This window comes from Podarcis muralis, chromosome 10, assembly GCF_964188315.1.
Source record: "Podarcis muralis chromosome 10, rPodMur119.hap1.1, whole genome shotgun sequence".
Classification (NCBI taxonomy): domain Eukaryota; kingdom Metazoa; phylum Chordata; class Lepidosauria; order Squamata; family Lacertidae; genus Podarcis; species Podarcis muralis.
In genome coordinates this window covers 60119034-60133717 of record NC_135664.1, presented here as the reverse complement: position 1 = coordinate 60133717, position 14684 = coordinate 60119034, and the positions used below count along the sequence as shown (strand labels likewise).

General features: G+C 44.7%; 1 protein-coding gene across 1 annotated transcript; it reads right to left on the bottom strand.

Moving 5' to 3' along the window:
• Nucleotides 1-28: 28 nt before the first annotated feature.
• USP18 (ubiquitin specific peptidase 18) lies at nt 29-12356 on the bottom strand. The gene is made up of 11 exons (XM_028747059.2): nt 12187-12356; nt 10868-11038; nt 9823-9919; nt 8452-8597; nt 7754-7833; nt 6671-6817; nt 5200-5295; nt 4052-4219; nt 2673-2804; nt 1746-1795; nt 29-1424 (listed from the first exon to the last, which is right to left on the bottom strand). Exons 2-11 carry the CDS (start codon nt 11028-11030, stop codon nt 1370-1372), a joined length of 1134 nt encoding a protein of 377 aa, XP_028602892.2. The 5' UTR covers nt 11031-11038; nt 12187-12356; the 3' UTR covers nt 29-1369.
• Between the last annotated feature and the right edge of the window lie 2328 nt (nt 12357-14684).

Below are 14684 nucleotides of genomic sequence, written 5' to 3'. Positions count from 1 at the left end.
AGAAATAAGAGGATTTTTGTCGTCGACATTGTTTTCATAGGCACCTATTTAGCACGGCACACATGTTGGTTTATTAAGTATTCCCAGCAGTGAGCATAAATACAATACAGGGAGCATAAATATAAAATAGTTTAGCTGATAGCCTGGAAAAATTAGTCTTAGTCTCGAGTTGTTATTGCAGCCCTTTGATATTCTTATTTTATTTAGGCTGCCTTACAAGGCAAGGCAAAACACAGAAAAACTCAATAAATAAAAGCAAATACTCCTGTGGCATAGCAAGAAATGCACATTTCTCCAAGTTGTCAATTTAATTTAAAGGAAAATGAGGTAATCTGCCAACAGCAGGGCTGCTTCACAATAAACTGATTTATTTTCATGCAAGCAGCTTATATAAAATATGTACCAAATAACAATGTCAGTTAACTTCTAGACTAAGGCATAAGATGCTAACGGAGATTCTATGCAACTCCTATCTATACTAGGAAAATAAGATTATCCAAACAGATGTTTCTGTGCTAGACAGAACTACATTGTGTGGTCTCATGCTAAATTGCCTGTTTTGAAGTCACTGAAATCAAATGTGCTTAAGAGTGCCTGAACCCTGTGTAGGACAAATGCTTGAGTCGGTTTTTTAAATGAGTTGCACCATCTACTAGTGACACCCATACCCAGAAACATCTAACACGCAGATGGCTGAAATAAAATTGCACCACCTACTATAAGTAAATGCTTCCATGTTAGTGTGTGAGCAAAGGAGACTGAATATTGCAGCTGGTTTTGATATGCCCAGCAGATGGCAACCTCTGTACTTCTTGGGTCCAGAAGCCCATTGCATGTGATATGCGAGGATCTGCCATCGTCTCTACCCCCCTGCAGGTTCTGCTTTATAAAGGGGCAGCTAAGAAGTGTCACGGCTGAGGTAGAACAGAGAGGTTGGGATGGGGAGATGAAGGGTAATTCTATGCTGCATATAAGCTGGCTCAACTGTGCAGAAAATCCTGGGAACTAGTTTTATGAAAAGTGTGTTGAGGTGTGTGTGGTGGCAGGGGAGTATAAGCTCTCTTAGAACAATTCTCAGTATCCTCATGAAAATACAAGTCTCAAGACACTTAAACCACTGGCCCTGTCTCCTGTACTAGCTGGCTGCAGAGGGTCTGAAAGTGAGGCACTGTGTAACTTCCAAAGACAGATTGCAGATAAAAGTGTGTTGTTTCTGAGCCTTCTTTCCAAAAGGTCTCCCTTCCTGGTGCTTTGAGTTCACGTATCGCTTGTACTCTCCTGCACAAATCTGCACAGTCAGTCATCTAGTATTTGAAGAATCTGGACACAAAAATTGCAACCTCCCTGTGGTTGTCCTGAGCCAATCAAATCAGAGCTTCCCACAATTCCTTTTCAGGTAAACCAGGAGATAGGCTGTTTCACCCCTACAGGAAGGAGAAAATAAGCAAGTCAAAACCCAACAGTGGTCAACCTGTAGTTAGTCCTCAAATCTCTATCCAACAGAGTACACAGGATTAAGAAGATGCCCTATACCTAGTTGGACCATTGATCCAATTTCTTCCCAACAATGAACGCCTAGGGTGGAAAAAGCTCATCTTGAAACCAGCTCATTCCAAACCAAAATGCAATGGTTTTTTTATTTTGTTTTCCACACAGCCAGCCATACTCATTTCACTGCCTCCTCCAGCACCCGCCCCCCAGGTCCTCCAGTAGGATTAAGAGAAAAAACAGTCGGCCCGCCTTACCAGCGGAGATATGCTTTTCCATAGGTACATTTGACATCATCCCAGGATACCTGCAGAATACACAGTACAAGGAGCAAGTGAATGAGACAGATTCAAAACCCCACTCACATCCATTGCAAAAGCACATAAAATATAGAGCTAATATTTAAACTTTTTTTCTTATAATAGATGAAGAGAATTATTATAAGTTGTTACACAGCTGATAGATGACTCTGTGTGTATTTTTTTTTTAATTGAAAAAACCTTGGGTTAACCTTTTAAGCAGATGTGTAATTCACTTTTAAAGTAAAGATCTTTTCACAGACCACTATGCAGAGGTTTAAGACCTTTTACACACATCTTGTTCTAAATATTACCCAAAGATGTTGGGTGGCCATCTGTCATGGATGCTTTAGCTGAGATTCCTGTATTGCAGGGAGTTGGACTAAATGACCCTCGGAATCCCTTCCAACTCCACAAATCTATGATTCTATGTAATTTTTGCTGCTACTGGACTTGGTTATCTTTTAATTAGGGCTGCTTCAGACTCAAGCCAATTAACCCATGTTTTATATATAAAATCTATAAAATTGCCCAAGACTCCGGTCCCATAACTCAATGGGACCTTCTTCTGAGTAGACATGTATAGGATTGCACCGTTATTCACAACTGGCCCTAGCTGGATCAGGAACCACTAGCATAAATCAGAGGTGTCTATCTGTAGTGCTACATGGCTTTGAATGGGAAGTGCATTCTGACATCCATTCAAATGCCCATTCCTTGTTTGTGCACAATTAGGTCTGGATTTGGACCATCGTCCAGCATGGCTTGCAACCTTTTTCAATGCGCTGACACACATTGTGGTTAGATCTCAGACCCTGATTTTGCCGGGAGAGGTGGAAGGGAAGGGAAGCAGGCACAACGCCACATATAGGCTGCCTTCCTCACCTGACAGACGCTCGAGTCGTTGAAGCAATACCACCTGCTTTCCGTGAGACTCCAAATGTATGCAGAGTAATGACCAAAGTTAGCTGATCCCGAGTGTGCAACAACCGCAAACAGATCATACAACCCATCATCCTGGAAAGAGTCATAGAGAGATATTTTCAATGGAAGACAGGAGATACACAAAACAGGGAATTACTATCACTGGACAGGACCACATCATATGCCTCAATGAGGCCTTTCCAGCATTACACCTCCAGTATCTTTCTGTATTGGACAGTGCCTTCCTGAGATAAAGATCCAGTGTAGTGTCGTGGTTGGACTAGGACCTGGGTTCAAGACCCTAGGTTCAAGACATGAAACTCATTGGGTAATCTTGGACTGGTCACTGTCTCTTAGCCTACCCTACTTCACAGATTGTTTTGAGGATAAAATGGGGAGGGAGGAAACCATGAATGCCACATTGAGCTCCTTGGAGGAAATGCAAATCAAATAAATAAATGTTTTGGGGTCCAATATACCCAAAACAACATTTTCGGCAGGCTTAATCTCCATTTCAAATTTAGAGAAATGTTTTCCATTTTCCATTGTTTAAGTTGCATAGCACTTCTAATTCCCTATTCCCAGTGCTTTTTTCATAGAAAAAAGGTGACGGTACTCACCATGAAGTTGTTACAGTAAGTGCCACACTTTTAACATTGGGGGGTGGTGCCAGTACTGCGGAGCCTTGAGTACCCCCAGAAAAAGCACTACCTATTCTCCCCGCTTTTTTTAGAGAATAGACCATCGTGCTTCTCTGACTCCCCGCCGACCAAAGTGCTTCATCCTTATGTCTTCCTTGAACATACCTCTTAAGGAGGGGAATTTCTGCTGTGCGGTGGGGATAGGAGACAACATTGTCTTCCTCAAAAACTGTTGCAGAACAAACAGTATAGCAACCTTGAAGTTGAAATGACATCCCTTTCTGGGACCTGTTAATTCCTGCTTCATAATATTGAGAGCATCTAGAACAGCGTCCATAGGAACAAGGGTGAACAAAATGCAATCTTCCACTCTTGGGACTAATATTGCTCTGCAGTTCTTGAATACGTTATCCCAGAATGTGATGAAAGCACTTGGTTGACCATGGTGGAAACAGATGCAGTCTCAGGGGACCTGAACATTCAGTCCAGGCAAGGCACCCTCCTGCTTTAGCCCATAGGTTGGGAACCTGTGGTCCTCCAGACATTGCTGAACTATAAGCCCCCTCATCCCAAGCCATTGACCATGCTTCCTAATGGGAATTGCAGTTCATCAATGTTGGAAGAGCCAGAAGTTCTCCACATCCGCTTTGGGCCATTTCATTATGCCTTCTAAGTCCAAAGTGAATGATGATGTCCCACCTCCTGTGCATCCTGGTTGTACTGTTCTGGCGTCAGGATCTCACTGAAATTTAGGCTCTGTGGGAAGGCTAAGGAATGGCTGATTTTCCGGGTCTGGCTGCCTTCTGTGCAGCAGAAACGCTTTAGGTGCAGCATCAATGTCTGTGGCAGACGTGTAACTCTCAGGCCCTGCAAAATCGATGCACACCAAGAATGAAAGACAAAGACTGGAATACAGAGGTCAGCATAAAATAGTTGCAAAGCAAGGGAGGGACTACTGATCCAGGGAAATCACGCCCTTTTCACCCTTCTGAAAATCTGGATCCAAATGCTGCGTTTAGCAAATTGCCACTAGTCACTGTGGCGTTTGCCCTTCTAGGTGTGTGACATCATACTGGGTCATAAGGAAAAGGTTAACTAAGTGTAAAATGATTAACCAATAGGAACCCAAGGGGAGGAGTTAGAGTTAGAGTTGTTAAGAAGTGAGTCTGGAGTTAGAGAAGGGAGAGGGAGGATAAGTCTGTGGGTTGGGCTAGTTTGATGTGTGAGAGTGAGAGAATCTGTTAAGAGGAGTCAGTTAAACAGTTGGGGAAATCAGTTAGAAGGTATTAGGAAGGTATAGGTCAGTAAAGAAACTAAGATTAAGAAACTGACAAGAAAAATTATCTGAAACCATAAACTTGTTAATGCTTATAAAATAAACTTGTAATGTTAACAACTGTCTGGACTCAGTGTGTACCCGAGAGAAAGGGGTTGGTGGCAGCGGGGAAGTGATCACAGCGGCGGCACAGGGATCAATAGACCGTCAAACGTCCGGGGACCCTGTGTGAACGCCACAGTCACCTCAACCACTTCATACAGGGTGGGAACCGCCTTGTGAATTGGGGTGAAATACCTTAGAAACACATGAAGATGCCTCGCCAGGCTATTGCTCCATCTAGCTGAGTCTCATCTACCCTGACAGGCCGCAGCTCTCCAGAATTTCAGCCCTACCTAGAGATGCCAGAGATTGAATCTGGGACCTTCTGTATTCAAAGAAAATGCCCTGCCAATAATGGCCAAAAGGCAGACCCCATGATTCTTCTATGAACAAATATTCTCGTCCAACATGGAAACAAAATGAAGCTCCAAGAATTGAATTGCCAATTAACGTTCAAAGGCAACATTACCCGTAGATGTGGCGTTTCCAAGCCACACTGTTCGCAGTGGCATGCATTGTCATCCACCAGCTGTTCCGGCGCAAAGAAACAACGCAATGAATCTCCCTAGAAGGATTGAATAAGGTAAAGAGCAGAGATTAGTCCCACGTGCCCAGAGGAATTCCTGCTGGATGGAACTGATGCGAGTGAGAATCCAGAAGAATCTGGAGGGCTACAAGTTGTGCAATTGGTACCAATTGCACATTGTGTGTATTTCTGGAAAATACACAGGTCTTCAACCCGGTAGGAGCCATAGGTTTTTAAAAAGTCGTTACGCTTGCATCCAAGGAGTCTGGAGTCCATGGGGTTTTCTGCTAATCCTTCCGTTTAGGTTCTGGCCTGATTTCAGATATGCTATTACACTGGATTATTGTGTCTCAGAGTCTACCTTCAGTCAAGGTAAGTACCCACCATCACCCATATGCCAGGCCATATTTGCCAAGTTCTCCCACATCTGTCTACCCCGAGATCTTCAGAAGAAGAAGAAGAAGAGTTTGGATTTGATATCCCGCCTTTCACTCCCTTTAAGGAGTCTCAAAGCGGCTAACATCCTCCTTCCCCTTCCTCCCCCACAACAAACACTCTGTGAGGTGAGTGGGGCTGAGAGACTTCAGAGAAGTGTGACTGGCCCAAGGTCACCCAGCAGCTGCATGTGGAGGAGCGGAGACGCGAACCCGGTTCCCCAGATTACGAATCCACCGCTCTTAACCACTGCACCACACTGGCTCTCTGGTATGTAAATTTAATATTAAATGATCATCATTGCCTTTTACTTTGCCCTATTGGCCACTGCTTTGGCCCACCTGTCCACATGCACACACCTGACACAGGTGAGCATCCCCTTGAAGCCATGACCACAGTAATGGCAGTGTGATGCCTGACAGAGACTGTATGGGCAGTTGCCTCCATTTTGTGCAGAGTCCCTGTCACATACTGAAACAGAGAGACACTGGCGGCCCCAGAAGTTTTGTTTCCCTAAGGTTGGACATGTTGAAGAAGAACTAGAAGCACTTTTCTAGAAGTTTGGGGATCACCCCCTCCACTCTCAGCCTCTCACTCTCTCCATACATCAGAACTCCATTCAGCACATCCCTCTACAGAAAAGCTCTGCTCCCCAGGAACAGCAAGCATGGTGGTGCAGTTGGTTGTGGAGCCCTAGAAAATGATCTGAAACCATTTATCAACGAGTTTTGAGTACAGCAGGAGTCTTCCCCTTCCTCCCCAACCAATCTTTCTGGAGTTTTGTTTCTTTGTTTAGCCTCCTCTGCCCCACTTTCCATTTCTGGGGCCCTTCCGCAGCAGAAACACTGTGCTGATATTAGGCTTTCAATATGAGCACGCCCTCTACAGGACAGGAGGGAGCACTATACTAGAAACCCAGTTCTGACCCATTTGCTTAAATGGGATGAAGCACAATGCGATGGAGACCCTCTTCACATACCAATGTCCTGACTGGGTGAGAATCAGAATCAAACATTGGGAGTGGGAACATCAGCAAGTTGCTCTCCTTCTTCATTTCAGCTGAGCACTTTTGACACACTAGGTTCTGCTGCAGCTGGATGGTGTGCAGGAGAGCCAGGCTTTCAACCTTAAAGAGACGGGAGGAGAAAACCACAAGCGAATAAATAATGTGCTCTGTGTTGTCAACAAGGACTGCTCTTTGCGTGATTCCACTGACAGGCCTCAAACTGGTTCCCATTAGAGTGAAAACAAGCAGAAAGCCCAACTATCTGCCTCACTACAGAATCCTCTATTCAGCAGATCTAACCCAGACATTTGTCTAATCTTCTTATAAAGCCATCCAAGATGGTGGCTATCCTGCTTTCTTGTCTATATTTACTATTGTTTTATTACTAGGCTGTGGGTTCCCCCCCCCCCCAAAAAAAAGGTTGGATTAATTTTATTTTTTAATTAAATACACTTTTTCATTTTTGAATGAAAATGCTGTTTATTAACTTTATAAACAGCATTTTCATTCAAAAATGAAAAAGTGTATTTAATTAAAAAATAAATTATTTTTTAATAAATAAAACAGAATATGAGATCACAGTGTATTTTAAATGGAGAGTAGGGCAGGGGAAGGTGAATCAGATTAAAGGATCCTGGAGAGAGTTGTGTACTCAGTATATTTAAGTTTATGCTATCAAAGTCTTTGTTACGTACTTCTGGGTTTTGTATTTTATGTGTGATGGGAACTCTGCAAATTAAAAGGGCACAACCCAGAGCCATATTACAAGTTAGAATAATAGTGTGATTTCAACTGCATGTTTTCTTAAATAGTAGCCATGGTGGGGAGAGATCCAGAGGAGCTGATCCCATTTCTGCTACCTTACTGATTTATTTGCGGAGTTACACAGAACTCTCTGGCAGGGCTCCGAACATAAGCCTGCATCATAAGTTCTGATTTTTCAACAAGGGACAAAAGTATTCTTGGCTATACTTCAAGGGCCTCTGCAGGTAACTCATTGTGTCTGCATACAACACGGAAGCAACATGTTTTCCTTTGCAAAATCCGGACTCTTACCAGATTCACATTTGTGATTTGGTCCTTAATTAGGTTCCAGAGGATCAAGAAGAGTTGAGAAGCATCATACAGAACAAGCACTAGACAAAAGAAAGAGGCACAAGCAAAATTTAGCACAACGGCTTGTTTATGCCTTTCCCAAATTCCTCTATTTTCGCCCCTTTCCTCCAGATTCCAATGCTCTCTCTGTATTTTTAGCAGCCAACCTTCCATTCTTGCCCCATCAATCCACAAACACAGCCTGACTACCGTTTCTGAAGTCGTTTATCAAAACACCTCTGCACACGTTCTATAGGGGGAGGGCAGTTATTAACTACAGTGGTGCCTCGCAAGACGAAAAGAATCCGTTCCGCGAGTCTCTTCGTCTAGCTGTTTTTTCGTCTTGCGAAGCAACCCTATTAGCGGCTTAGCGGCTATTAAAGGCTTAGCGGCTTAGCTGCTAAAAGGCTATTAGCAGCTTAGAAAAAGGGGGGGAAGCGGGGGGGAAATCGCAAGACTAGCAAGACGTTTTCGTCTTGCGAAGCAAGCCCATAGGGAAAATCATCTTGCGAAGCAACTCAAAAACGGAAAACCCTTTCGTCTAGCGGGTTTTCCGTCTTGCGAGGCATTCGTCTTGCGGGGCACCACTGTATAAGCAACCCCTACCCTCCAAATGACACCTCCCTATGGAAACCAGAAAGACTCCACCTGCTCCTTACATTTCACATTGTGCATTGAGAGGCAGCGGACAAGATCCAAGGGATGCACAGATCTCCTCTTGCTCCGTTGCATCTGCTCCAGAAGCAAGAGCATTTGATAAGGGACGCTTGCTTTCTGCTCCGCAGCTTCAAAGGGCACTTTGATCCTGGCAACAGAAAGAAGGAAAGCTATCGCCACACTTTAAAGTCAGAAAACACGGGGCCTCGTGCTTTAAGGCTGCCATCTTAAACACACTTCCTTGAAGAAAAGTCACAACGGAAAGGGTTTTTGTTTTTTTAAGAACTAAGTGTAATCACACATTTAATGACTTGCAAATGCATCCGTTAAATGGAAGTTGAAGCAGGAACCTAGCTAAGGTTTCGATGCCAGGGTTGGCTTTCCACACTCCATAAACGATGGAATTTGCATCTGCAAGATGTGGCTATGGCAACCTGCATGGATTTAAAAGCAGATAAGAAAAATTCATGGAGGGTAAGTCAGTCAGTAACTACTACCCATGATGGCTTGTTCTCCCTCAACTGTTAGAGGTGATATGCCTCTGAAAGCCAGTTATTGCGAATCAAAAGTGCAGAGAGGACTTTTGCACTCAGGTTCTGCTTGCGGAATTCCCATAGGTATCTAGCTGGTCACTGTGAGAACAGGAAAGCAGACTAGATGGGTCTTATCCTGCAGGGCTATCTAGTAAAGGTAAAGGTAAATAGACCCCTGACTATTAGGTCCAGTCGCGGACGACTCTGGGGTTGCGGCACTCATCTCGCTTTATTGGCTGAGGGAGCCGGCATACAGCTTGACGTGCCCAGCATGACTAAGCCAGCATGACTAAGCCGCTTCTGGAGAACCAGAGCAGCGCATGGAAATGCTATCTAGTACCTGTGTACAAGTTGTCTGTACCTGGGTTCAGCTACTCCTAAGTAGAAGTCTACAAATGTTGATTTTAAAATCACTTGCTTTAAAAAAAAAAAGCAAAAAAAAAAAAAAAGCACAGTGATTTGAATCCAAACCACTGCCCTTGGAGGGTGGAAAAAATGCTCCATTTTAAAATTAAGCTAGGGTTGCCATAAGTCCGGGAAATCCCAGACATGTCCTCTTTTGGGAGGCCTATGTGCATTTTTACAAGTTATAGCAACTGTCCAAGTTTGGGGAGGTTTGGTTTTTAATCTTCAATTTATTTATTTTACTTTATTAGTATTATTATTATTTTATGCATGGTTTCGGTCATTGCCAAAAAAGCTCAACAACTTTTTTGTCCAGATTTTTACTCCTTGAAATATGGCAACCCAAATTAAGTATTCCCCCCACCCCGCCGCCCTCTAGAGAAAGAGATTTTGATCCAAAGCACTGCGGCGGATGGTGGGGAAATCCTCACTCACCTCCGGAGTATCATAGTGAACTGTCTGTTCATGAAGAAGACCTGAAGCAAGGAGTTGAGGCAGCAGTTTAGTCCAATATTGTACAGGCCAACAGCTCCTGGAAATAAGAGACAGCAGCCAGACAAGCAGCTTTGGTTAAGGGCCGGGAGAATGACTCTTGACTTATGGTTGCAATCCTATGAACACTTTCTTTGGATTAGGTTTCATGCGGGGGGGCGGACTTACTTCAGTGTAAATAGGCATAGAATCTAAGGCTAAATTACATGAAACTTGGTGGGGGGGGGGGATAAATTTGATTAAGTTCACCGTTAAAGGTTCACCGTTTTCAAAACACTGCACAAGCCAAAACTGGTGATTCAAGGTGAGAATATTCTCCGTAATGCTGGTGGTCAACAAAAGAGGTTTAAAGACTCAAGGGGAAATCTTTAAAAATGTAGTATAAACACCGACAACTGGGAAACACTGGCCTGCGAGCGCCCCAGTTGGAGAACAGCCTTTACCAAAGGCGTCGTGGGCTTTGAAAACACTTGAACTCAGGACGAAAGGGAGAAGCGTGCTAAGAGGAAGGCACGCTTGGCAAACCCTCACCATTATCAACTCCCTCCCGGAAACCTGTGTCCCCACTGTGGAAGGACATGTGGATCTAGAATTGGCCTCCACAGTCACTTACGAACTCACCGTTGAGACCATGTTCATGGAAGACAATCTTACTTGGCTACGAGCGATCACCAAAGACAAGGAAGATAAACATACCATTGAGCTCCAGGTAATTTCTACACACACTCACATCCTGCTCTTCACCTTCCACTCAGACAAGCAAGAAGTCTTATCAGAGTTGAAGAACACATTTCAGCCAGGCAAAAACATTTGAGGAGGGTCTGAAGCAGGGGTGGTGAGGGGTGTGGCCTGGGGACAGCCGCGTGGCTTGGGAGAGGGTGTGTGTGCCAAGGGCCAGACAGAGAGTCCCAGAGGGCCACAGTCAGTCCCCGGGCCTAAGGTTCCCCACCCCTGAGAAATGAAAATATAAAAAAATAATAAAAAGTACCATTTCTTGAGTCTGCCATCCCACAAATCTCTTGCAGCTTCTGGCTGCACGTCTCCAAAGCTTCCTCTGTAGAGCTCTCCTCATCTGCCTCGGCCGTCATCGTCTGATATTCCTCCAGCTTGAATGTCCTTTTTGGCTTTGGACGTCCAGCTCTCTGACCCATCAAACGTACTATAATGCAACACAAATAGACAACATGCAAATCACTTTACCCCCCAAACAAGCCCCTCATTTTATCTCATGTCTTGTTGCTGCTGCTGCTGTTTTTTCCAGGAGGGGGAGAAGGGCTTGCTGGTCACCGTGCATCATCATTTCTTATTTTTATCCTCTTTAATGTCATATACCTGGAGCAATTGGCCAGGCAGGTACATTTTATTCTTTTCCACTTTAAACATATATTACCCTTTCCTACAACAAAATGGTGTTTACTCCCATGCAAATGTGTTTAGCACCAGAGCAGCTGCAGCAAACACCATTTTATTTCTGAAGTTCACGATGGTGCTGTGATGTACATGCGTTTAAAATGAAAACCTGCACATGCTCAGAGTATTTCCTTCTCTTTCCCCCTCATCACAGGGCTGGCTGGCAAATTTGGGGGGTTTTGATCTAACTTATCAGGAAACACTTATCATGTTAATGGTGTGGTTCAGAAGTGAAGTTATAAGCACTGCGGTCTAAAGTGGTGGCATTGTAGGGGCAACATAAGCATTCAGACCAGGGTCAAAAATTTTGCCAGGTGATGGCTGGGGCTGGAGGGAATTGAAGGCAGAGACATCTGGAGAGCAGTAGGTGAACCCGGACTTCAGCAAGAGACTCTCTCAGCTCCACCTGATGATGCACTTTTAAATAGGACAGACCAATTTTTCTCTGCTATAGGAGTATGCCAATTTCTGAGTTAAAAACGGAGGCAGGATATGATCCCTTATCCATGTCGCTCAGTTAACCCTGCACCCTTTAATTTTTGAGTGAACCCAATGAACCCTCTGGGGCTCCTTTCTATTCCCTATTATTTTGTTTCTCAACAAGTAGTTTTTGTCAGCCTACTGATAAGTCTGGGGAGGCGTTCCTAATCGCAAAGAGCCATCCCGGTAGAATGAAGTTAAGGACTGAATCACAAAATTGGGTCATCTAGTCCACCCCGCTGCAATGCAGAACTCGAACCCACGACCCAGGGACTAAGAGTCTCGTGCAAACAGCGCTATTTTCCCAAAGCAAGCGGAGCACCGGCTCTCTCCGAAGAGCTGAAATATTAAAAAAAAAAACAACAAGCAAGCAAACGGAATATGCAACGTTTGAGCACGAGAAGAATTGGGACTTACTGCGCCTCGACCGCCAGCCGCCCGGATCTCCTCGTTGCCCCGCTTCACTTCGCTTTCCACGAGCGTGGAAACGAGCCCGTCCGCGCCTCGCTTGCCAAGCTTCCCTTCTGAGCGCGGCGCGCCTCGGCTAGAGGGCAGAGCGGAGCCGCCGAGATGAGTTTTGATTTCCCCTTTTGAGAGAAGAGCTTGGAAAGTGAAACTTAAGCGCGGCTCCGGAGCAGCTCCGCCCCCACCCGCTTCCAGCAGAAAAGGGACCGCACCAGAGCCGGGCTTAGGTTTGATGAAGGTAATGGGGCCCTTTATATGTCCAGCTGTCCTTTGTCAACAGCAAAGGACAGATGGACTGTTTTTGTGTGTGTTGAATATATGCTATATGGTAATTTATGGACCTAATAGGAGCAAACCAGTGATATTTTAGGGAGCAGGCGAGCAGGCTAGTTTTATTTTATTTGTCTTATATTTTGGAAATGTACAACCAGGTTTTTTTTCCTTTACATTTTTTGGGGGGCCCCAAGAGAGTGGGACCCTAAGCTATAGCTTGTTTAGCTTATACGTAAATCCGGCACTGGATCACACGTTAGGCGCGCTTCTGCATTTTCAATTATTAAAGAGGGAGGGGGTTAGATAAGCAGGGTCCGGTACGTTGTTGTTTTTTTTAATGCCCGTATGGAGGGGTGAGCAGATATTTTTTTTTAGTTTAATGCTATGCCACTGCAGACTGCCTTTTATCTAGATGCCCTCCAGGCATGATTTTTAATCATGGTGATTTCAAATAATATTGCTGACGGGCACCTGTGTTGTTTGAGCTTGATCAGTGCCGGATTTACGTATGAGCTAAACAAGCTATAGCTTGGGGCCTCTCTTGGGGGCCGCAAAAAAAATTAAAGAAAAAAACTGGATGTAGATTTCCAAAAAATAAAACAAATAAAATAAAACCTACGTACAGCAACAGTGTTTTGTGTTGTGTAGGTTCCTATGATGTAATAATAATAATAATAATAATAATAATAATAATAATAATAATAATAATAATAATTTATTATTTATACCCTGCCCATCTGGCTGGGTTTCCCCAGCCACTCTGGGCGGCTTCCAACAAAACACTAAAATACAATAACCTATAAAACATTAAAAACTTTCCTAAACAGGGCTGCCTTCAGATGTCTTCTAAAAGTTTGGTAGTTATTTTTCTCTTTGACATCTGGTGGGAAGGCGTTCCACAGGGTGGGTGCCACTACCGAGAAGGCCCTCTGCCTGGTTCCCTGTAACTTCACTTCTCGTAGTGAGGGAACCGTCCTCAGTGTCCGGGCACAACGAATGTAAGTAATGGGCCGCGCCTGCCAGCCTGCTCCCTAAAATATAAAGTGCCCCATTACCTTCAGTATCTTAAAAGGTAAAGGTACCCCTGCCCGTACGGGCCAGTCTTGACAGACTCTAGGGTTGTGCGCTCATCTCACTCTAGAGGCCGGGAGCCAGCACTGTCCACAGACACTTCCGGGTCACCTGGCCAGCGTGACGAAGCTGCTCTGGCGAGCCTGCACCAGAGCAGCACACGGAAATGCCGTTTACCTTCCCGCTATAAAGCGGTACCTATTTATCTACTTGCACTTAAGGGTGCTTTCGAACTGCTAGGTGGGCAGGAGCTGGGACCGAACGACGGGAGCTCACCCCGCCGCGGGGATTCGAACCGCCGACCATGCGATCTGCAAGTCCTAGGCGCTGAGGTTTTACTCACAGCACCACCTGCATTCCTTTCAGTATCTTAGGGCCTCATTAAACCTAAATCCGGCCCTGAGCCAGATCCTATATGTGCGCTTACACAGAGGGAAGTGCCCACTGAATCCAATGAGGCTGACGTTATGGCAACTGATTCTTTCACGAAATGTAACTTGACACAGAACAATTATATGATCTCTGCCCCCTAATCCACTGGCATTCAATTGTTGGGACTTGATGACACACACACACCCTGCTGGGTTGTGTGAGTGACAGCTGCCTCGATCAGCAGTGATCAGACCTTCCCCACAGCCTTTAAGTTTCATTTCTTAGCTTCTGCGTATGTCAACAGTGGGAGCTCAGCTACTATTGTTTCCTGGTCTCAGCGGGTTTCTGTCAAACCTCAGGTCTGTTTTTCATTGAATGTGCTAAGGCTGTGGTTTAGTGGGAGACCGCATGATTTGCATGCAGAAGATCAAAGGCTGAATTTCCCTGCATCTCCTAATAGGGCTAGGAGAGACCCAGTGTGCCAAATACTGAGAGGTTTAAAAATGTCCTCACCAGTTTGGCCACCTGACTGCTTCAGACTATACAGAACATAGCATTTTCCCAGCCCTCGTGTTAGGTAGCTTGACAAATGTTTCGTTTCATAGAGTCGCAGAGGCGAAGGGGGATGCATTCAGGAAATTCAGAAATGGAATATTCCCCAAAGGTGCTGCCACAGTAGATCGGGGGACAAGAACCGGTGTCTGAGTTTGCCACAATGAATAGTCCCTGTTAAT